Source organism: Diplotaxodon limnothrissa, linkage group LG19 (assembly GCF_057381915.1).
Source record: "Diplotaxodon limnothrissa isolate DT_005_m linkage group LG19, D_limnothrissa_male_GT1.1, whole genome shotgun sequence".
In the NCBI taxonomy this organism is placed as follows: domain Eukaryota; kingdom Metazoa; phylum Chordata; class Actinopteri; order Cichliformes; family Cichlidae; genus Diplotaxodon; species Diplotaxodon limnothrissa.
In genome coordinates this window covers 14253667-14278571 of record NC_140614.1, presented here as the reverse complement: position 1 = coordinate 14278571, position 24905 = coordinate 14253667, and the positions used below count along the sequence as shown (strand labels likewise).

At 42.6% G+C, this 24905-nt stretch overlaps 1 protein-coding gene across 1 annotated transcript; it reads right to left on the bottom strand.

The window, feature by feature from the left end:
* Positions 1-204: 204 nt before the first annotated feature.
* Positions 205-16451, bottom strand: sertad4 (SERTA domain containing 4). Its single transcript, XM_085343323.1, has 4 exons — positions 16001-16451; positions 2671-2843; positions 1297-1415; positions 205-1089 (listed from the first exon to the last, which is right to left on the bottom strand). Exons 2-4 carry the CDS (start codon positions 2822-2824, stop codon positions 205-207), a joined length of 1158 nt encoding a protein of 385 aa, XP_085199449.1. The 5' UTR covers positions 2825-2843; positions 16001-16451.
* Between the last annotated feature and the right edge of the window lie 8454 nt (positions 16452-24905).

The window sequence follows — 24905 nt, the reverse complement described above, 5'->3', positions numbered from 1 at the left end:
AGTGCCAACAGAGGCCAAGAAGAGGCTGTTTTTCTTCATCTCACTAATGCTAATGACAGCTGTGTCTGTGTACCCTGAAGTATAATAACCCATTAAAATAAAGCTGACTTGGCATTTCTATAGTGTAGGTAGCTTCCACCTTAATCTGTTATGAGACAGTTGTCGTCATCATTACATTTTTAGGAGACTTAGAATGCTATTGAATTATTGTCTGTGAGCCCTCCGATGCCAAAAGCTCAGCTTGTGTGGCCCTCTTTCTGTTGCAGTACAGTCCCACTGGCACTGTCTCACGCCTTCTTCCTCCTCCTCCTCTTCCTCCTCTTCTTCCTCCTGCTCTCCCTCCTCTTCTTCCACCCTATCTGTCATGCAGCTGTCCTCTGTCCTCCCGTGTGCATCACCTAGCAGGGTCCTAGTCCTACTTTTCTGGCTTGATTTGTTGCTAACGACATCAACCGAAGGCCCCGCTTGTCTTCTTTCATCATCGTCTTCCTCGTCCTCCTCCTCTTCCTCCCGCTCTTCTTCCTCCTCCTCATTTTCCTCCTCTTCCTCAACATCGTCATCCTCATCATCACGATCATCCACGGCCACTGCCAGCCCTAACTTACTATGGCTGGCCAGCTGAAAAAACGAGGAGGAGTGCGGTGCAGACGAGCAGGAGAGCGCTGCATCGTACATGGAGAATGGGAGGTGGAGGTAGTGTCCTGCGGCGGCCGCCGCGGCGTAGATGCAGCAGCATGTCTGGGCACAGTCAGGGCGAAGATCCCCCTGTCCCCCACGGAGCATTCGGAAACGTTTGCGTAAGGGCGGCCCGGCTTGGGGCGCTAAGCAGATGCGGGCGGGCACTGCTCTGTGGAGTGCCTGGTGAGCGGGGTTAGTGCTGGGAGGCAGGATGCAAGGGCCAGAGGCAAACGCTGGGTTGGGCGGAAAGCACCAGTCAGTGCTCTGGAGCAGGATCTCTGCTCGCAGACGCCGAAGGAGGTTGTTAACAAGAACGGAGCGGCGGAGGAATGCCTCGGGGTCGTCGATGAATCGCATCTTCTCCAGGGAGAGGCGCAGCACGTGGGCACGCTCCTCCAGAACCGGTGCAACCTGAAGGACAGTTTTCCATTAGATCTACCTGTCAGTGACCTGCCTCAATTAGTAACAAAATACAGAGACAGAAATAGCTGGACTTAAAAATATTTGCATTAAACAGCACTGATACTGTAAAGTTTGTGTTTCGGAATAAACTAAATGCTTCACTTTTCAACAGTCTTTCCACTTATTCTGTCTCAGTGTGTTTGCACCAATACTTACAGTCTGGCAGTATGTCCTGAAGCTAAAGGGTGCCTCATCATCATCATCAACAAACTTCCTCTTGAAGTACGCGATCCTCGACATTGAAATATGATCAGGAACTCGTCTGCAGGATGACTCTGCGCAGAGAGGGAGAGAGAATATCACCATTAATCATTTGCACTGATGAACTATAAGTTTTCACCATTACTGCGTGACATTAGCTAACATTAATCACCGACTGAATATAGAATATTTAGACTCCTGCTACTTAAAGGAACAGTTCCCAGTCCAGCCTGTCGTGCTGTTTATCCAGCTGTATTATTTCATCTGAGATGCCCAGTTTCGTAGAAATCCACAGTAGAGATATCCACCTTCTGTTGAATATATTGGACGCAGCTGGCACGTGCTATCATGCCAAAAGTACATTTGAAAGAGTCAGCAGCGGTGTCTCTTTTTAGAACCTACGACATGGTTACTAAACAAATCCACAAACCTTGCAGTTGCCTTTAAAATACATAAAACTACTCACAACAAGGTTTGTGGAGCTGATTTGTTATATATTTATTTGAGTAATCAGGTCTCGTGATTTCTGCAAAGAGACACTGCCGCTGTATTTTGGGTCGCTTTAAGCACTGCAAGCTTGAGTGTCATCTGCCTCGTATGCGAGCGAAAAGAGACATCTCTGTATCTCCAACACTACGTGACTCACACCTGAATAATCTAGATTTATAAACAGCACCACAGGCCAGAGGCAAAAACAGATCAATTTGATTTGGGGGTAAACTGTCCCTGCAGGCGTTTATGCAGAAGCCAAAAATAGTAAATATAAATGAAATATTTTTATATTGAAATTAATGTGCACACTATGGGGATGTTTAAGACACTGAAATACATGTTAAGATTTCAGAAGTGCCAAAGAGAGACACAGAAACTTTGTGAGGCGACCCCGACTAAATTTTTTTATTCTTGGGGTGAAGTCAGGGGACAAAACCTCAGAGACCAGGGTCAGAGAAAGGTCGGAGTCAGAGTTAATACTTTAGCTGAAACATCTGTCTAATGCAAGACTAAAATACCAACATATCTTTTGAAGCTTTTGCAGGGTCTTTGTCTTATGAGTGGGCTCTAAATTAAAATGGAACTAAGAAGCACATGCCAGCCTGCTACCATGTTAATTAGCTGACCGCTCAACACAACAGCATCTGCTACAACCTCCCATAAGAAGCGCTGCATGCTTACATTCTGGTTCCTGGAGAGCAAGTCGCCTTGATGGCTCAGATTACAAGGTCGAGCGTGGCCACACAACTGTTTTAACTCTGCTTGTTTTACTCAACAACTTTAATTGTGCAAGTTTGAATAAACAACTTAACTATGCAAACATCAGTCTGTGTGTACCTGGAGTGAATTGTTCTTCGGAGCTGCATGGCGGGGCGGGGTTTGACAGGCAGGTCTTAGTGCAGCGCTCCGACTCCCATATGGGCTGGTAAGTGGAGAGCGGAGGGTCTCCCTCTGGGTCCAGGAAAGGATTCATGGACAAAACAAGGGTCATCTCTCTCTCCTAATCAGGTCTGGAATAAACAGAATAAAAGAACGACCAAGCTCAGCCTCCACTTATAAAGACATCACATCAACTTACGCAGTATTTGGAAACAGAATGATAAACTGAGTTTGGTTTATCCACTATTAGCGGTTAATAATGAACCGGTTTCCATAAATCTCACAAGCGCTCTGCATATGTTCCCCTAATGACGCAGTAAATGTTAACAAGCTGTTTATCTGATGCTGCCAAATACATTGATTTTGCGTGGAGGAGTAACCAGCTTCTGTTCGAGCTGCATGACACATCTGAACGGCAATAATGGCGAGCGCTAAAAATTGGCAGATGGTTGGCAGCTCCGTTATATGCGCAGTTCTGTAAAGCGAGGGACAGATGGAGAAATGACACCCACTCACACCATGAATTCCCTATTGATTAGTTGGTGGGAGACTTGGCGAGATGTTTGACACCAATTTGTTCGGTGAAATGGATCCCACACATCAAATCACACTGGGAAGATTGTGTCAACAACATGATAATCTAGGAAGCGAAGGAGATGACGTGCGCGGTGCCAGCAGGACCGGAGCACAGGGCATACGATTTGACAACATGTTTCCAACAGGCACTGCGCTTATTTGATTCTTATTAATGCTGAATTAAGTGTGAACAGAACAAAATATTTCACTCTGCACCACCTTACGTTTGAAACTGAAGTGACACCGCTAAGACACCAAGATATTACTTGGCAGCGAGCAGCAGTAACCTGCCAACTGAGCTTTTTCAATCTGAAAACAGAGCCCTACTGTGAAGATGCCGAGTGGCCCGACAGCCAAAATCTGTCTGTGATCCTGCGAATCAGCAGAGAGACGCCGAATCGCTCTTTTGATCACAGTGAATGGCTGTCATTTGGTTCACTGTTGATATTTTCCCCCCTTCATGCAGAATGCAGAGCCAGCTGTTTGAGTTATCAGCTGCCGGACCTCCTTGTCACCACCTTTCCTCCTCAAAGCTTCTCCTGCCCCTCCTCCACCTGCCCGCTCGAACAGATATCATCGCCCACAATCCATCCTGACAGACCAAACTGAGGCGACACCATCTCAGCCTCACCCCTGTTGGGTAGCTGATTAAAATGTCCGCTTCAATAAGCTCCCAGTTTTGCTTGGCTGAACAGTTTTATTTCTCTGTGCAGCTTTTCTAGCGTTTGCCTTTAACTGACTAATCAGGCACACCTAAAGCCAACGAAACATCAGCTCAGACAGAGCTGCTCTCACCAATCCAATCTACTCGTCCCCGGGGAGTAATGGATTACACACAACGGCGGTGCATACAGCAGACATGCTTTAAAACTCAACATTGCCAGTCTTGTGCTATTTTTTTTCTACACCACTGCAGTTGTTGCAGCAATCTGGCAATGTAGTTAATTTTATGCTCCATTTTATCCTCACTCATGAACAAGACCCCCTGTGAGCTACGACCTCATGACGGCAGGATTTACACGTCGCCGCGATTGCACGAGCTGCAGCATCGGAAGAAATAGCCAGCGGGGTCAATGAAAGTGAAGTGCATATTTAGGAAATTAAGCTGATACAGACAAGAGAACAACAAGTGGTTAAGCTTGCAATGGAAAAATGTAAATGCAAACATCAAGAGAGAACAAAACAAACCAAAAAACTGTGTTTGGCAATCCACTGAATTACTGTCACTGCATGAAACTCAGCCTCTTTGCAAAGCTGTGACCTAGAGAGGGTCATTTAAACGTCCACTGCCTCGCGATGGGTAAACGCGAAAACATCTAAAAGTCGGTTAGAGTACACACTCTTTGGAATCGACCAACATTGAGAAGACAGGAGTAACACCAAAGATCAATAGTCTCTCCTCATCATATCACATATTTTCAGACCTGCAGAATTAGACAATATCATTTATGTTTTCGTACTTTGGCTTTTCATAAATCACTTCTTCAACAAAGCTGCGTCACTTTTTGCAGCTTTGCTTTCAAACTAATAAAAAAAAGTCACACAGTGACACAACCAGTCTCTTTTGAGGTTAAAGTGCTGTTTTTGTCAGTTTTAAAATGTACTAAATAGAGCACACACTTAGACCAATATTGATTTCTTTTAGGCAGCTAAAATCCACTTTGCTGCTGACCAGTTCACATGGCTTTAGCTTCTATCCCGGGCTGTGCTCCTGTCTGCTGGATCCGCCTGTTATGAACGGTCACAGTTTTTCAAGATTTCAATAGTCATGCTACGCAAAAGCAGAAGAGAACACTGGATATTGGTAAAGTGTATATAAAGTACATTAAAGTGTACAAATGGGAGAAACATGTAAAACTAAAGATGATTATAGTAGACAAAATATTTTGTGTGGAACAAATGAAAATGAAAAAGTGACATTTGTAAAGGTATGTAAGGAAAACACATCCACCCATCTTTTTAATTGCTTATCCACTTAAGGTTGGAGGGAGATGACACTGGGACACTGGGAAAGAGGCAGGATATATCCTAGACAGATAAGGTCAGGATGATACGGTTGGGCGAGACGTCCAACAACCAACATCAGTCCAGCAATCGCTGAACATTTGGGAACAAATTTGATTTGAAAAGAAAAAAAAGGGCTGGGAAGCTGAAGAAATGAGATGAAGGACTCCCTGCAGCCTCTAAATGAACAAAGAAATTTACTGCAAGAGGTTAACATAGCATGTTAGCTCAGAAAGGAGACAAACTTGGAGAGTGCTGTCCTACTTAATCATTTCAACTTCTTGTTTGAAGCCAACTTAATGCAACTTACTTAATATTCATTTTGTAAATTATGGTTCTGTTAGTTCAAGTATGGATGCAGTCTCCCTAAGATGCTTGAGGTTTTAAAAACAGGATTTTGGGTGACACCACAGTGGCTTTGTCCATCTTCATCACACACAAATAGGCTTAGAGGAGCAGCTGGTGAATTTTGACTATATATGGAGGAGAAAGTGATGATTTTAAACACTTGCCCTAAATTTGAGGTAACGGGCACACAGACTGTGGTACTGTGGTTGGGGAAATTCAGCAAGCAGATTTTAATGTCGGCACATGTGGAGGAATCAGACGGAGAACAGGCCAGAAAGAGCTTGAGGGTTTTCTTCTGACTCCCCGCTGGAGCCTGCAACTCAGCTATTCTGGTTTTGGTCATAATCCACCATGTTACATTGTGAATTATGCACATTTTCTAACATGCTGTCAAATTAGTCAAATCATACTTCTGTGAACTGCATTTCACTGCTGAGGGTTTCCACACCTGAGGACCACCAACTAAGGCCAATTATGTCACTGTTATTGAGCGCTAGTGCCATGCTTCATTAGCAGCTTTGGCCCCTCTCATCTCTCCACCCCAAGCTGCTTTTTTGCCCTCAGCTATTTTTCCCTCCATCACTTCCCCTTACCGCTGCTATTGCAACGTTTGCTCGGGCACAAAGAAACAAGCATGCCATTACTCCCTCTGCCCTCCGTAGGGACCTCCATCTCGACATCCCCTCTCCCTCCTTCGCTCGTCTCTTTCATCCCCCCACCCTCTCCGCCTGAATCCCTCTCTCAGTCTCTTGCTGACATCCTTTCAACAGCGGTCACAGTTGACAGCTCTCTGAACCAAGGGGGTGAAGAAAAACAATGAGAATGCCGACAGAGCAGCTTCCCTACATGTGCAGCAATACTTCTTGTTCTTCAAAGAAAAGGAGGGGGAGGAGGAGGAGGCAGTGAGAACAAGTGTGTGTGTCTGTAAAAGAAGAAGGAGGAAGAAACGGAGGGTTGAGGAATAAAAGCAGGGAACGAGGGAACGAGGAGAGAATAATCTCTCCTCCCGTTCTTTTTCTGAATGTGTGCATTTCAGGGGCAAAAAAACAGAAGAAAAAAAACTGAGTGCGCACAAGTGTGTGCTAGCATTGTGTGAGTGCTTCACCTCTGTTCAGTCACAGCTCCTCTGGCTCCATCCCTCTTATCTTTCTTCTCTCGCAGCTTCCCTAACTCTGTCTGACTCTCCATCTCGCCTTCTTTTTCATTACACTCTTTGATGATGAGAAGTTAATTGCGGTGCCAGGGCACGAGACAAACCGTGGGAGGGATACAGAGAGTGATCGCGAATAGGAAGGAAGACTGAGGGGGGGAAGCGACAGAGGGAGCGCGGGATAGATGGTATGAGTCAGGGAACGAAAGATAAGTGCCTTAGGAGCCTTGTCATGAGTGGAGACAGATCGCCTGCAGGGATGATTTCTGCTGCTGTGATTGACTCCCTCCCTCCAGCGTTGAGACAGGCAGGCGAACACACACTCAAACACACACAGCTTGATGTGTCCTGAAACATTTTGAAAGGGAAGCCAAGAAAGGACCACAAATGCTGACCACGGTGCTCAGACACACATATTTCTATGGAGGTGTTCAGTTATCACAGTACTCCGCAAAGGTGTTGGACACGTCGCATGCTTACATAGTCATTTATCATGCAACACCATTAGGGTGTCAAATTTATTCTGCACCACGGCTGCAAACGTACAGCTAACATCGTGATCTTCAGCCACAAGGAGAAGAGCTTAAGAGCGAAACTACAAAACTTTATAATGTCAGGTTAAACTTCCCAAGTAAACCATCCTATGAAATGTAAGTTGCAGCTGGGATTTTTTTATTGTTCTTTGGGCCTAAATAAAGTGACAAAATCCAACAATAGAGAGGATTACAGATGAATCCATGACACACATTAACAGAACTTATCTGGTGTTTTTTCCTCAGCTTTCCTTCTGCCTTCATCCTGTATTAGATTTTAAAAATTTCTCACATTTGTTTTGGATATGGATTACATTTGATCCTTCTCATGAGAAATACGCAGAAATGCGTCTGTGACCGGCAGTGGGGCGAAGCAAACCCCACTGCTTTTACATGAAAGGGCACAAGCTCCACATTAGTTAGTGTGTATCTTAATTATGGTTTTAGTGTCGTAGAGTTCATTAATCCTGACATTCCTTGATAGCCCCCAAGGTAAAGCTAAGTAGGTCAAATTCATTTCATAGTGCAGCCCATCAATGGGAACATCACAGAGTCGGTCTGAGATCAGACAAAGAGACACGACAGCCTGAAACAACAGAACCGTGACAGGTTTATTGGAGAACTTGAACAGTTCTAGAAATAAAGCTTCTATATAATGCATTTAATATTACATAAAAACTGTATTTATCTAATTACTGATATGTCTCGCTTCTTGTGTTCATATGTACGCTATACATATTGTTCCTGCTGTTCCTAGAAACTGCTGCTGTAATACATTAATAATCTGCATCTCATTATCTATGTAAATGGCTCATGTTGGTTATTTTAGGTGTCCATTTATCGATACACGTTTTTAGGTACACCTTGCTAGCACAAGGTTGGACTCTTGGTACTGGCAATTCTTTTTCTTAATGGAAAAGATTGAGCAGGGTGCAGATTTTTCGGCTGAACACCTATGATGAGATCTGGTGTCATGTTTAAAAAAAACGTTCAGTTGCTCCTTTGGTACCAAGGAGCACAAAGTGTGCCAGGAACATATGACTCACAGCATCGTGTTTTTCAAATATTTGAAAAATCCATGACTCCAGTTTAATGAACCTGTGAGAATTGGAAGCTGAGCTTCCTGTTCTTAGCTGACAGGACTGGCTTCTGGTGTGCTCTTCTGCTGATGTGCTCTGCACTCAGAGATGCTCTTCTGTGTTGCATTATCTGAGTTGCTGTTGCCTTCCTATTAGCTGAAAGTGATCTGGCTATTTTCTTTAACCTCTGACATCTATGAGATGTTTTATCCCTGAACGTCGAACGTTCCCTGTAAACCCTAGAGATGGGAATAGCAGCCCATCTGCCACCAAGAGCTATGCCACGTTTAAAGTCTAATCACCTCTCATTCTAATGCTCGGTGTGATTTTCAGCAGGTCGTCTTCATGCCTAAGTACACTGAGTCGCTGCCATGTGATTAGATATTTGTGTTAATAAGCAACTGAGCAAGTATACCTAAAAAAGTGTCCGGTGACTGTATGTGACAAAAAAGTTGGTTTTTCTTGACGTGAATGTTGGCGTGACACCTCCTATTGTACTGTGACCCTCCTGACTGGAAACCACAGCTACAATCTTGTGAGTGGTGTCACACATACACCTCCAACTATGACGGTGTTAACAGCTGGATTTTACTGGACTTCGGTGTTCATCTTCTTCATTTTTCTGCAGCTACATGCCTTAGAAGTGAACACTGTACCACTGCCAGCAGCTTTTGTTTTCACATTTTGTTTGCAACTGCTGCACAGCATCCACACACACACACACACACACACAGCAGGTTTTTATGCTGAACATGATACTCTGTAGTCACAGGCATTTATGACATTAAGGTGGGTAAACCAGGACCCTCAGCTCACAGTGTTTTAATATATGAGAGCGTGTTGTCTGCATCTTGTCAGCTGCTGTTTTTTAGGAATATTTAAGAGAAAAAAAAAAGAGCACCAGCCAAACATGGGGGATTTTATTTGTCCACTGATTCTGAGAAGCTTTGAAGCATGTCTCTAATAAACTCTGTGCTCTCTCTCAAAGTATTTTTCTCTGCGGCCTCAAAAATGCTAATCAATCCAGCATGTGTTTAACAGTGTGTGTGTGTGTGTGTGTGTGTGTGTGTGTGTGTGTGTGTGTGTGTGTGTGTGTGTGTGTGTGTGTGTGTGCTAAATGTTTACTCCCTGTTTCTTTGGCCAGGTTTTTACTTCAAGCCTTAGGGGAGCAGATAGCAGGGAAAAGATGTCTGTGGTTTTCGCATCAAAATAGATCCCGGACGGCCTGAGAGCTTCGCACACAAACATGCGATGTGTCACGACGTAACAACCACGCAGAAATTGTGCAAAAGGGAATTGCGCAGAGGACACAAGTGTGTTGGCAAGATTTTGTTCTGCCATATTCCATTGCAACAAATGCACAGCCAGAGCAACAAGAGCACAAATTCTGACAAGGAGCAACTATGTTTGCAGTCCTCAAATCTTAATAAAATAAATAAATAAATAACCTGCTGCAGATGTTATATAGCTCTAGATAAGTAGGTAATATTATAAGTGTGAACACTGGGGTCATGATTAGGTGCTTCTGGGTAAAAAAATGACCTTTGACACAGAGATATATGAGCAGTAATGTAAAATGTGGAAACATCAATGTAACTGCAGTTTCTTCTCTTTTAATGAGTAAATTAATTCCTTTTTAATTTTAATTATTGTCCAAAAGATGAAAAATCTGTAACACTAAATTGTTATTATTCAAGTTTAAAATACAAATTGGGATATATCAAAGTTTCTATAAGAAAGTCCAAAAATGAACGAGTTCTGTATTTCCTGAGGTGCTCGGTCACTGAAGGGCTCCTTTGATGGCACTGAATGCCAGTAAGGTGAGGTGAAATGCATTTAATACAATGCATTATAAAGCAGTGGGTATCAAACTCTCTGGCCCCAAAGCACAGAAAAAGGGCAAACCAAAATTTCAACACGCATCTGCCTAAAAAACCTGACGTCAGTTCTCGACTTTAATGTCAGATGAGGGCCCTTTTGAGCACGACACCGACATTTCTTTTTGCTTTTAAAAACACTTTGTCTACTTCAGAAGAGCTGACGGTCTGATAAACTCTCTCTCATATTTCATTTCCAGGTGCCTTTACAGCTGGTATGGCACCATGTTGGTTGGGACTAATATCATACATTTAAATTGTATTAATTGCTTTTTGTACCTCTGCAGTAATAATAGCACACCCAGGCTTGCTGTGGGACACCATCTGGAAGATATAAAGCCCTGAGAAGCACACTGATATTGACCTTATGCATATGCATGAAGCAAAAAAAGGCTTTTAAAAATTCACTGTCAACAGCGTCAGCTCCTGTCACTGTCAGCCTTTGTGTGTGTCAGTACTTGCTCCTGCACAGATACAGGCAGGTGCGTGCGTGTGCTGGCAGTTTGTGTGGTGGACCAAATCTAAGCGACACATCTCCACAGTGGGAAGATAAGTGGGTGTAGCCCTGAAAGAGCTGCCTGTGGTTGCGTTGACGGGAGTTTCAACAGCAGGCTTCCTCAGAGCTCTGTGATCTCACGGCAGGCACTTTGGATCTCGCAGGAAGAGGAAAAAGTTGAGTGTCGGCACTGCCTTCGCTGCTCCCTTGCTTTTCTTTATAGTGTGATGCCTGCTGCCTCTGCTCACACACAGACACTGAATGCTGATGTGATGTGACGGGGACAGCGGCACTGAAACCTGTCACATGTGGAGTACCTGTTGTGTCTAGAGATACCTGGCCAGATGCATCAATACAACACGTGGTCTTTTCTATCCTCAGTCTCGCTTTCACTACAGAGGCTTTCAAATACTGAAAGCTTCTAGAAATGTGCATCTGACTGCAAATGCAAATAAAGTACAATTAAATGTGGCACAAAAGCAGCCAGAAACCCTTTCGGCAACTCAAAACTTTAAACAGCATCATCTACAATATGGATACAGAAATGTGTACTAACGAGAGCTTACACAGTCAATAAATGTCATTCCAAAAGGATGCAGCTGCTTGCACTGATTCTGCGCTTCATTAACTGCATTTCCACCCACCTGTTTGTGTAACACAGAGTTAAAATAGCACCTTCAAAGTGCGAAGCTGAGAGTTGGTGAATCAGAAAATGTGACAAAGAGCAACGGAAACAAACTGTACATAAAGTGATACAGCGAGACAAAATCCTGGCTTTCTATCGCTTTGGGGTTGACTTGTTTTGCCGTTGTAATGTTAAAAATGTTAATTTAGTAGCGTGTCTGCCTCAAAATTCAACTCACTAAATAATTGACCACTAAAAGAACTTGGAGTTGCATTTGTGTCAGCGATCATTTTCCACTTATCCAACGCCAGGTCATTTTGGACGCAGGCTAGCAGGATATTGGAGGCATCCTTCTCCCCAGCAAAACTTTCCACTTCCTCCCAGGTGATTCTGAAGCGTTCCGAGGCCAGATAAATAATAAAGTCTCCAGTCGGCTGTTCATGGAAAACCTTCAAAGGGAGTCACCCATGAGGCACCCTGACCCAATGCCCACATCACCTCAGCTGGCTCCCGTTGGCATGAAGAAGCAGCTGGAAAACTGTATACAATGAATTTCTCATTATGCAGGACAAGAGAACATAGTGCTGTGAACACCTCACAGTGTATGGTCACTGTTAACCATTGAGGAACAAATAACAGTGTGGAAGTCTTAGCTAGCAGCTATAATGTGGTGACCGTCTGATTGTTTTAATTAGCTCCTTTGGCGTGCTTTTTTATCCAGTTTAAAGCCAACATGCTTCCAGCTTCATCCCAGACTGGTGACCTATCCAGGGTGTATCCTGTTTATCATCCCCCACTTATCCAATTCAGCAACCCTGAACTGGATAAGAGGAAGAAAATGGATGAATAAAACCAGTATAATCCCATCTGTGAGGAGTTCATAAAATCAGTCGGAAATATTGGACTAATTGTGGTTATTTGGAAATTCTGAAAAGTTTAAAGTAAAACTTATTAATCAATCAATTGAAACAGAATAAAATCCCTGCTTTAGTATAATAAAATACCCACAATGTGTTTTTTATTATTATTAGCATTTTGTTTCTTTTTAACACTATCATTAGTATACACGATGCATTAAAAAACGAATGTTATTTAATAAAAATACGTAAAATATAAACAGAGATTTAGATGCTGACACACTTTGCATAAAAAATAAGTGCTGCAGGTTAATACCAGCTGGCAGAGAGTGGCAGGATGACTAATAAACTCTATGAGAGAGGATGAACTGAGGGTGATCAGCATACTTTAATTGAGAACTGTAAGCTAACACGCAGCCCACTTCTTCTCAATATGGAGAAGCTACGACCCATCAACGCGCCTGTTGAAGTGGGGGCGGATAGTGTGCGCGAGTGCTGGCATCAGAGGGTGAAGCAGCGAGAGGGAACAGATAGAGAGTAGATAATAGCTTTCATGACATCAAGATCTCCTTCAGAATAGCAACAACAAGGCGCTGTGAGCCATGAATCAAAACTGAGACACTCAAATGGAAAGCAATTAGCCCCCTGCTAGTGAAGTGGACCGCAGTCAAACAGAAGCAGTAGCCATGCTGACTAAATCAGAGAGAAACGCTGCAGAGGTGTGAACAAAAAGTCAATCAACAGGTTTTTTTCAGAGATTTAAAAAAGCCCCGAGACACATGTCAACAGGGCTCGTATCGCTGGCCTTGTCGACAGACGTGGGCAGATACTGGATGCTTTTTCCTGTTTTTTGGTGTTAAGTTCATTAGTAATGCAATGACGACTTTAAAATGGTCAGTTATGGTTACAAAAAGGACTCCTGTGTGCTAATAAATGCCAAAACCAAGCTGAACCCCCCCCCAAATAAACACTGATATATGACCAGAATTTCACCAGTGGTACACATCTGGCAATACAAAAAAAAAAAATCACAAATAAGTCCAGCTACTCTGAATGTCCCAATTAAAATTGAAATACAGCACAAGGCAAAATCCCCACCATCTGAGCTGGAGCTGTGCAGACTCTAAGGCAGTGGAGTTATGCTTTTATTTGGTCCAGATTTACGTTTTCTATCGAGCAGCTACAGAAAGCAAAAATGATTTCTGTCTGGTGTTTGTTTCAAGGTCAAAAACTGCAGCTCCCCAAGTAACTGCCTCCTCTGCTCTCACGCTAGTATTTTCTTTCTTTGCTTTTTTCTCCTTTTTGCGTTGCATCTTTGATTGTGCTTGTGCCAGCGTGCAGCCTGTCAGGAGCTATCAGAGGGGCCGTCTTGGCCGCGGTGGCGTGACTAAGCTGGGTTCAGGGCCCTCGAGGTTTTCACTGGGCGCTCTTCTTGCTGAGCGGTGACACATGTGTTGTGACAGGGAAGCTGCATTATGGACTATCTGGGGACGGCTTGTTGTGGCTGTGAGGGTTCACGGGCCGGGGTTGTGTGTGAGTACGTCACTGCCGATGCTCCCAGAGGTGGACATGCCGCACATTAAAGACAAGCAAGGGCATCGTGTGTGTTTGTGTACAAAAAAGAAAAGAAGAAAAAGCCACCACATTGTCAGATGACAGTATAACAAATCCACTTTGCTTCTTCCTTCTGAACCTGTGCATGAAACCAAAGGTGATTTTTTTTTTAAGCTAATAAAAAAATGGGAGTGAAATCCTCCAAGACTGCACATGTGTTAGCAGTTATGATAAGTGATTAACTACTTTTCCTTTCTGGAATGTGAGGCATTTTGAAGCAGTGTTTGTACATGTTGCATTAATTCTGTCAGGTCTAAATTCACCCCAGACACCCACACTAAAGCACTGAAAGAAACCTTTGAGAAAATTCCTCTTGAGCCGCAGGATCTCGGGCTGTAAATACTGCCCGTGAGCTCCTTGCTATAAGCGAGAGCCGTGTCGCACCTTCCTCTATTTTTACACTTAATTGTGCAGAAACAAACTTGCGTTATCCTTTCCTCTGAAGTTGCTCTCCGTCCTTGTGTGTCATTCTGGAGCACAAAGGAGCATTCATGATGGGAAAGCTGTGCCTGAGGGGGGGGGAGGAAAAAAAAAAGTCTGGGGCTACACCCTGCGGTCCTGACACACACACAAAAACACTCACTAAAGCAGCTCAACTTGTCTTGGCTGAGACCTTTTACACAAAACAGAGCAGGGAAAGAGAGGGACAAAGGGGATGATGTGAAGCCAGCCAGCTATCATCACCACTGACGTCCCTTCAGCATTATTTTTCCAGACTTTCCTTTGCAGTGGAGTCTCTATAATCCACTACATCTATCCTTTTTCTGCTTTTCTGCCTAATTACATACCAGTGCAGGTTTGTGTATGAGCCGCACACTTGTTAATTTTATGCTTGGCACCAGTGCGCTGAATCTCCTTAAGCGTACACTACATGTCTGCTAAGAGCCATGTTTTGCAATGCTGCTCCAGATGTGAGTCTCTGCGCCCCACTGAGGGAGATGAATAGCTGGGGGGGCTGCAGGCTACCTACAGGTTCACATCCTTAATGAGCAGAAGAGTCTGCTGAGAGCGAGATATGATTGATAGCTCAGCAACAGAACTGAAAGGGGGAAATCACAGTGAGGCTTTTGATAAAGACGGTGGGGTGGAGGGGCTCTGGCAGGCAGCAAAGAGAAGGGATCTGGCATCGGACTTGCCCGAGCTGGATGCCAAGAAGCCGTCCACCGTGCTGCAGAAGCCCCGACGCTTCCTCTTGTTACAGCGCCTCTCGTCTGTACTGTCTGACCTGGATGTTTCTCCCTGTTGCGTGCTTCACTATATTCCACATAGCACTTTTCACCCGCCTCCAAGGGAAACAAATAGCAAAGGTGGAATTCCTGGCAAGTGACTCCGGATGTTGTTGGCAGCGAGAGGAGGTGAAGCGCATCCAACACTATTACCAGCCGGCTGCACTCGAAGCCTTTATTTCACCAAAACAGCAGATACAGAAAGGCGGAGGGAGATGATGTTTATTTATTGCCTTCACTCCATTACGCATGCCAGGCTGGAATTTTTTAATCCCATCTGGGGCTAACAGGGTGTTAATAGTCCACCCTGGGAGCAGTGGATGCTTGTGACTCTAAGCCCGAGAAAGCACAGAAATGACATCAAGGAGACAACAGAAGATCAGGATTGAGCTAAATCGCCTAAAAGCCTGTCCTTTCAGAAGGCAGCAGTAATACAGGCAACCGCCACTTCAGGATTTGCAGCCAAGAGCAGTGGCCACAAAAATAATGAAGTGAGGCTGGATGGGTGCCAGGAGGGTGGCTGGTTATGTCAGCCTGCGTAATGTGTAGGACCTCGGTGTCTGTCACGTCAAACCAGTGAGCTATTGAGCGCCCCGATTCTCATTAGTCCCGCAGGTAGCAAGATCTAAATCAGGTTTATCCAACAGTTTACTCAGGTCGGTAAAATCAGGAGGACGCACAAAAACAGTTTCAATAAACATTTTCCATTCACAACTTAACATGTAGCACATTAAAACAAAATCATAAGCTACTGTTTAACAAGCAGACTGAAAACAAGGACCGCGCAGTGATTCAAAAACGAACCGAGACCATTTACTACTTCATTTTAATAGCCTACTTTTACTTTCCAGCGCCGGGATCCTGAGCACGTTCACACATTAGAGCGAGCAGATATGATCTTACCTGACTTGAATTGTTTGGACCTCGTCCTCGGCTCCACACTTGCTTTGTGGTAACGGCAGGAATCCAAGGTGCGTTAATGAAAAACGAAAAAACAACAACAACCAACTACTAAATAAATACTACCGCGTCCTCCGGCGGCTCTGCCTCGGTCTAATTTTAGACTCCTGGCAGACACGCGAGGCGCACAGGCGGGTTTAAATACTACTTGTGTAATTACCAGTTAATTAGCGACTTGTCTACATACTAATCAGTGAGCGCGCGCCGTTTTTCTTACTGCACCCGCGCGTTTTTCTAGACTGCAAAGGTTGACAGATGCTGCAGCTGTTTTATTTGATGTTTTCTTGTCTTCTCTTCGGCGGAGGGATAAAGGCGAGCCCCAGCGCTGTCTGTGGTAGTCCATTCACGGTGCTTCTCCGCGCAGAGGGTCCCGACCTGCTCCCGTCGGTTGACAGTTAATATGAACGTGCGGCGGAGAGAAAACAACAGCAGCAGCGCCGCAGCTCCATCCCGACCAGTACTGCTGAGGAGTTCACGGCCTGCTCGGAACTTCCCCCACTCTCCCGTTCTGAGTGACTTATCGCGCCCGCGTTATTGTATGTCGATTAATTTTATATTATTTTTGCAAAAAGCACCCGCAGAAGAGCGTTTTTATTAACACGTGATAGGTTGTTATGTGGGGGATCCCTGGGTACAAATTAAAAGTCAGCCAATTCCAATGTCATGTCCACGTGGTCGAGACGACCTGCCGAAGTTCAAAGCCACCATCAGAATGAGGAAGAAAGGTAATTTAAGTGAGTTTGAACGTGGCGTGGTTGTTTGTGCCAGATGGGCTGGTCTGAGTGTTTCAGAAACTGCTGATCTACTGTAATTTCCCAACACGGTCATCTCTAAGGTTTTCAGAAAACGGTCAGAGAAAGAGAAAACATCCAGTGAGCAGCAGTTCTCTGGAAGATACCAAAGGTTACAGGAAAATGGCCAGATTGCTTTGAGCTGCTAGGAAGGCAACAGCAACTCAGATAACCACAAGTTACAACAAAGTTATGCAGAAGAGCATCTCTGAACACATAACACATCCTAAAACATTGAAGCGGCTGCACTAGAGCTGCAGAAGAGCACACTAGGTGTCACCTGCCAGCACAGAACACAGCAGAAGCACAGCTGCAGCTTTGTGATGCTATCGTGGGAACATGGACCAAAGTCTGAGAGGAACGTTTCCAGAACTTTGTTGAATCCATGCTATGAAGAATTAAGACCGTTGTAAAGGCAGAACCAAAACTGTAAAGTATCTGTTATTAAGTGGAAAATGAAACAGCTTGTGCTTTTTTTTATTGTTTTTCATCAGGATTATGTGTAGCTACTGTTGCTGTTTATTCCTCGTCTCAGTCCTTTTACTCCATCAGTATATGGGATGACACGAAAATATAAATATGCAAATACTTTTGGTAATAAAAATAGATTTCACGTGCTGCTTTCTGTGCCCAGAATGCTCATTGGATAATCTGACCAGTGTAAGACAGACACATGGGTAAAATTCTGTAACATGTTGTAATAAAGTACAAATACTGTCCAAGGATGCCGGTGTCCCAAGTTCCTTTTCTTAGTTCCTTCAATAAACAAATACGTCATTGAAAAATATTGTGAATTTAAAAAATATATGTATTTTTTTTGCATGGCTTTTGTTTTTCAGAGGATAAGGTAGAAGAAGATATTAGCTAATTATTGTGAAAGTTAGAGACTAGTTTCTAAACAATCATTACTTTCTTTATAAGTATATTGTATGTAGCATAAACATCCACCTTGGCCCCAATAATCCAGCATCCCTCAGGCTCAAATTTAAACCTGTTAATCAGTAGTTGAGAATAATTTGAATCCAAGTTGCAGACGGGTATTGCTTAATCTACTTAATATTTTCTTTATTAACCACTTTACATAATCCCCTGGTCTCTAAAAAGCGTGTACTTCGGCTTTTGACTGGAGCCATCAAATGTTGGTATTCTGCAGACACTCTGTAGGGCTGTTGTTGCTCGCTGGAGAAATGAAATCACCTCAGTGTTTGGATTATAGTTAATGAAGCCAAGTGCTGCAGCAGTGTGCGTGCCTTTTTGTAAGTTTAGATGCTTTCGTTTATATCTGCCTGAAGAACTACTTTCTCTTCTACTTACTAAAATCTCCTTCAGCGTCAGTTAATTAATGCCTCTTTTGTTTGTTTTGCAGGACTACTTATTGCTCAGCCATCCTGGCAGTTGCTTATTGTTTTATTGGCTACACCATTGACTTCATTTACTTTCTCAAACGTCCACGTGCCCTCTGGCTGTAATAATATAATTTCCGACAGCACCTGAAGGATTCTAACAGTTTTTTTTTTTCAGACAGGTTGTGTGTTGGAAGATCTGCTCTGCAGGGATGTGACCGACAAAGAGAGGGGAGGGAGCAAACCCCTCTCATCTGTTATGCATTTCCCCTTTGATTCCACAGCAGCCACTGAATTTTATTTTCCAGTGTTTCTCCCTGAGAGCGCTTTGTTCTGCGTTCAGCTGTGGAACGTGTCGGGGAACACAGTTAATTGTGAAAACCTTGTATCTCTGATCTTGTTTTCTCTCTCTTTACCTTCTTTTCATATTTAGCTCAAACTACTGCTGGGTGTCAGGATCACACAAAGCAGAGGTGTCACTTCACCACAGCAAAGTCCCCGACAAGGGGGGGGAGGGCTGACAGCTTTAAAGTTGTCTGTCTGTGCAATAAAAATGAAGCTGGAATTAATTACACTCTTGTACAACAAGTGCAAACATATTTAGGTGTAGAGTAACAGATATCCACCTAAAGATGTGTTTGGTTTTTTTAACGTTCCATTTCTGTGCCATTTTTAGGATTTCTGCAACAGAGAGGTATTTAGATGTACACTCGGGTGTAGCTATGATATCTTTGCCTGTGGGGCAGAAACGTTCATCAAAAGATGCCACTGTACAAGTGAGCCCCTCTCCGCATGAGCTGCAGGCAGTCTGATTTCGAGAAACAACACCGCCACGCTTATTTTGAATTCATGCAAATTTCGGTGGTTTACATTTAACGGAGGAGAGTTAAAAGTTTATAAAGTAAGTGAAGTTCAAACATTGACAAAAAAAGAAACAGGATGCAATGGTTGCTCCACCTGTTGGTTATTTTGTGGAAATGCAATTTAAGGCAAATTTTAGGACATTGATTCAAATGCAACACACAATTCAATAAAAAAAAACCTCTTACATGATGATGTTTCTTTGTTTTTTTTTTCTTTTTTAAACAATATTATCACATAGAAATTCTCTATCAGAAGTCAATTAATAAGACAGTTTACAAATCAAAGTCAGTCCAAAGTACAGGAGAAAAATACATTTACAGGTACGTTAAGACACTGTAACACAAGGTTGCTGAGTGAAAAACAGTAAGGCACCGATGCCTCTGTGGCATAGGTAGTTTCTAAAAAATAAAATAAAATCACAAATTAAAACCAGCCTTAAAAACCAGAAAATTCTTAAAATCTTGTAAATTAAACGAAAGCGTAAGAAACGATGCAGCAAACGTACAAGTCTGAACACGTAATTAGTGGAACACAGCCTGTGAAAGATTAACACATTCAGAGCTCGTCAAAGGGATGTTAAACAGGTTTCTGTCGTTTGGTACGGAAGCAAAAGAAGACCAGCAGAGTTTAAATGTGTACACTGCACTGAATTTAAATGTACAGAGATCTGTTTTTAATTTCCTGATTGGAAATTTTACTTCTGTTTTTGTAAACAGACCACATTAAACAGAAAATTCATATGTCAAAAGTTTGCTGTTGTACATCTTAACTTCTTCAAACGACCCTGAACTAACCTAAAACTTTAAATTCTGCATTTTAAAATGACTTTCAAGTATTTTCACTTGTTTCTAAAGCACTTCATGGTCTCACATGCTGGCAGCAGATGAAGTAGTTGGCCCTCGGGTCCTTGAGCAGCTGCTTGAGGACAAAAATGTTTGTTTCAGTTGATGAAATTAGTAGATTCTCTTTCCTAAACCCCCCCCCCCAAAATGCACTGCTCTATTGCAGAGGAGTCAAATTATTGCCCTCCAACAAGCAAGGAAAACAACTTTGGAGAAGCTGAAAGTACTAAAGCCGGGTTAAGAAATGTACAACACATTATTGAAATCTGGAAAGAAAAAAAAACTTGACTGATCATGATCACAATCACTTAAAAACTTGGTGAAATCAGATTCGACCACAGTCATCATAGATATGAAATTAAGAGAACTACACAGCTGTGTAGTCTTAAGAAAACCACTTATCTGTGTGGCTAATCAGAAAAATGGGCTGCACGTTGCTGGGATCATAAGGACTGGACTCTGGGGCAATGGTAAAAGGTCATGTGGTCCAGATTTACCTTGCTCTAGACTTATGGCTAACTAACGAGGGGTGATGAAGTCATGCGCCCATCATGCCTCGTACCTGCTGGGCAAGCCTTAGGTTCAGCAAATTGTACGTTTAAAAAAAATGAGGTTAGCTGACTTCCTGAATATACTGGTACATATAGCATACATATGCTGATATACTCACAGCTTTAACATAGTGAATGACCAGGTTTTTCCATCAATGGATGTTTTTCTCCCCTGATGTCACGGGCATATTCAAAGACGACCATGGCCAGAGTCCAGATCTTAAGGCCACTGAGAATATTTGGGATTTCTGCCTCTCCAATTGTCAAACAAGATAATAGTGAGAAATGAATGCAGTTCTAGATGGAAAAAAATGCTGGATAAATTTATCAAAATGATCCCACGTCGAATGCTGTCATCAGAGCTAAAGGCAGTCCAGATTGTATGATGTTGTTCCTTTTGTGATAGTATTGCTTTCTGGTTTTTGCAAACTCTAAAAACACTTTAACAACATTTCTGAAGTATTACAACGTGAAAGCATTTTCATTTTTTCAAATCTATAAACGTAACAGTATCTAGAAGTCAAATGTTTTGGCCTTCTTTTGCTTCCGTATTTGGAGGGAACATGAATCATGGATCAAGTGTTACGGATAACATTTCCAGTTGGTTTTCAGGTACTAATTCTCTCCAGCATAATTATATTTTCAGAGAAGAGGATTTTTTTCCCAGCAGTGTTAATATTTTTCATCTGTTACTTTACTGATAATAATATTGTAATATTATTAACTATGGGGCCTGTGATCCCACTTTAATATATCCCTGCACGTCTTCTGTTGAATTCCACACCCCCCCCCCCCCCTTTTCTCCCCCCCACAGGTAATCAAATATCACACTATACAAATTCACTCAAAGGCTCCAGGCTGATCCCATAAAATAAAAACCTTTTGGATTCAGATTACAGGTGCATCTCTACACTTCCAAATGAGCTTTGGTCTTTCGCATTGTGTGTTTCACTGTTGTGCTGTAAAGGCTGTGCTTCTGTTTCAAGCTGTTAGAAAGCATCAAAGCTGAGAAGTCTTGACAGATTGCTTTGAGATAAACTCAGCCGGTCTCCATCACACCCCTCTCTGGTTTTAGAAAAGGGAACGTAAATAAGACCTGAGCTATAAGACGTGTGTTGCTTCCCCCACGTAAACAAACTGAATCATAAAGAGTAGCAATTCAAACAGTATTGCTCACGGAGTCGGTTAATATTTGATTCACTAATAACTGGCTTGACACATTTTCTTCTCCCGGCTGCTGATACAAAAATAGATAAAACAGTTACTAATATAAAGCATATGTCAGACAATCAGGACTTGGCTTGTTTTCTTCTAATAACCAGTAATTGAAATCAGAAACGGTTACACCCAACAAGAAAATGCAACAACTCTACCTACATCACAGCCCCCTCCCACGCCCCCTTTACTGTACCTTCTCCAGTCAACACACACACACGCACACACACACTTGATAAACACTGCACAAAGCTACCTTTCACCACAACCACAGGCACAGTAAAGAGTATATATATATATTTTTTATCTGTATATGAAACGCAAAGATAAAGCGGCTGCAGCTAAAAAGCCCGTAGACAGTCTGCAGGGTTGTCGGTGCTCGCTGCCGTAATGAAATCGCCTCAAAAGTTTGAATTCCCTCCAGCGAGGCTGAGTGGTGCTGCACTGCGTGTGCTTTCTGTAAGTGTGGATGCAGGTCTGTGTGCTCTCAGGGTGTGTCTGTGTTTTGAACTCTTTAAGAAGTTGATGAACTGACTAAAAACCATAAGGCAAGGGCTTCTGTGTGGACACCCACAGCTCTCTTATAGCACCAGAGCAGGTTAGAAAAAGGTAACAAGTAGGATTTAGTCTCACCTGTTAGCTGTGATTTAATGAGCCGTTTATATTCAAAAAGGTGTCGGAAATTTCTTTAAAGAATCGTGACATTGCGTGTAACCTTCGAATGAAAAGTCATGTTCACAAAACCATCTAACTAACCTACATATAGCATATCCCAGTCAGTCAATGTGTCCTCCAACTGGTGTTTTCTATAAATATTCGACAATCTGAAACACTCATTTCTTCTCCATGATCACTATTGAATGTCATCTCGACACAAACCCTGGCAGTGATGTCAGGGCGTGTCTGACACCTTCTATTATTCTTCACATTTATTTATTCTACTTAAGCTTGAGATGCTTGAGAAGCTATGCTTGTAACTCAGTAGTGTCGGCAGAGAGGAAATCATTAAAGTGTAATAATTCTCACTCAATCTACAGCCATGAAAACGAAAGTATCAATTCTAAGGTTTTACTCATCAGGACAAAATAAATGTGGTCGGTAACAGAGGGGCGTACTAAAAACTGTTCATCTGACGATGTACTTTTAAGACCAGCTAAGTCCTAGATTATTTTTAACATTTTTTCCTGATACATAAAAACCTTAGAATTGACTTTGTTTTTCTTATGACTGCCTTATAACCTCCCACCACCCTGAATGAAACTGCACAGGTTACAATGCAGCGTGATGAAATAAACTTTGGTAAAGGACATTTAAAATTGAAAAAGTCCCTATATTCACTTTATAATTGTCCCATTTATGGGTACCCTGGACGGAGCATGTGGCATGCATGTTTCTAAAATGATGTGATAGTGATTAAAGCTGCAGTCAGAAAAAAGGTGAACAAACAAAATAAGAAAATGAAAAGTCCTCTTCCTCTAGTGCTCCCTTCTCTGTTCTAAACATCCACTAAAATATAATTTCTGATTTAAGACATGATCGTTACCAATCAGCTGGTCACGTCTGATAAAAAGACCTGCCAGTGCAAAGTCTCCGGTCACAGTCCATATCTTCTAAAGCCTGAAGACAGAGGGAAGGTGAACTGTAGGAGGTTAAATGTCATTTTTTGGTCCAAAGAGAAAGAGTCAGTGCAGTTAGCATGACCAGTAATGGTAGCTCTGTGTATCCACACCTCCGACTCACACATCAGACATCTGGAGAAGTTCTATGGACTATGTAAAAGATGGACACCATAAAGGCGTTCATTGGTTTGGACTCAGTATTTTTGCTATACTAGGTTTTTGGACCCAGAATTAATGATATGTAGACAAAAGGGTGGAGTGAGAGATTTCTTGGATGGTTTGTACCACACAGCAAGCTCTTTTATGTGTTAGACAATTCTATTAGAGGTGCTACAAACAGCATAAACACAGTGGAGAGATCCAGTTCAGTGACTCCAATTAGTAGAGAATGGGCTTAGCTGATGGACCATAAACAGACTATAAACATTTTAATGATTTTAATGCTTTACATTGGGCATTTTAAAGTGGGAGTCTATGGGGACTGACTCACGTTTGGAACCAACCTCAAATGGTTTTTGCGCTTACACACTGGTGTCTCTTTTCTTCTTTTAGCTTTGGAAGTTCCTGTTTGCTGTTAGACCGGCCTTTTGCTTCTTTGTTTACAGGTCCTTATCCATGGCTCCTTATCTCTTCTAATTGCTTTATCTTTTTTGATTTACCATTAATGCATTCTGACTGAGTTAAATGTTTTGCTGTTGCTGTTTGGATTGTCACTCTTTGTTATATCCTAAACAAGCCAAGGCTTGCACTTTGAGGTACATGAACCTCATTCCCAATGTATGAACTAGGATTTTATGGAAGTTCCATGGTGACTAGTTTGACCTCCCCCATGAGTCCCTTTTTACTATTTATGACTGAATGGGTTCTCAGTCGTCTAATGGTAATCTAAAGTGTTTGAACTGAAGGCAGCTGCACTCGCTTTAGGTTCCTGAAGAGGTTTTACTTTTCATTCAGAAGATTGTTTTCAGTTCTAAAGACTGATTCGGAATGCTGTCTAGTGCGCCACCTAAGATCATGAGTTATGCTTACGTGAGTGGAGGCGTGAATCCAAAATCTGAACATTTGTATTTCACAGTCTCTTCTTCTTTAGGTGCAAATAACCCTTTCAGGTGAGAGGTGACGATGTCTTCAAAAACCTAAAAGGAGTCCAGCTGCCTTTGACTGAAGCACTTCAGATTGCTTGTAGTATTTTAAAGAAGTACAGGAACCTTCAGGTGGGAAGCTTTTTTCCTTTTTAATTATTTTACAGTCCCTATTTTACACCATTGTAGAACTGCCATTTTAAAATCTGCCAAACTTCTTGTGCTTTTGAAGTCGATGGGGATGACACAATGGTAATGTCCAGCCTCGTTTGACATTTCCAGGTAAGAAGTTGTCTCTAGCTAAATTTTAAGATAAGGATCTGCTAAGAGGTGGTCTGGAAAATATTTGTTAAAAAAATATAATTACAAAAATTAAAACCTTCTTTAGAAACTCCTACTTGTATTTATGCGGCTGGAGGTGTGGGTACATATGGCTACCAGGTGTAATTTGCTCAATGATCTTTAGCCCCAGCTAAACCGGCTCAGCAGACAAAAAGATGCCATCTACAAAAACTTAAAGGTCATTACACGGCAGTATATG

Coding starts and splice junctions, on each gene's coding strand:
- sertad4 (XM_085343323.1), bottom strand. CDS start 2,824: ATGACCCTTGTTTTGTCCATGAATCCTTTCCTGGACCCAGAGGGAGAC. Junction 1,416..2,670: donor CGAAGAACAATTCACTCCAG/GTACACACAGAC, acceptor CTCTCTGCGCAG/AGTCATCCTGCAGACGAGTT. Junction 1,090..1,296: donor TCAGGACATACTGCCAGACT/GTAAGTATTGGT, acceptor ACTGTCCTTCAG/GTTGCACCGGTTCTGGAGGA.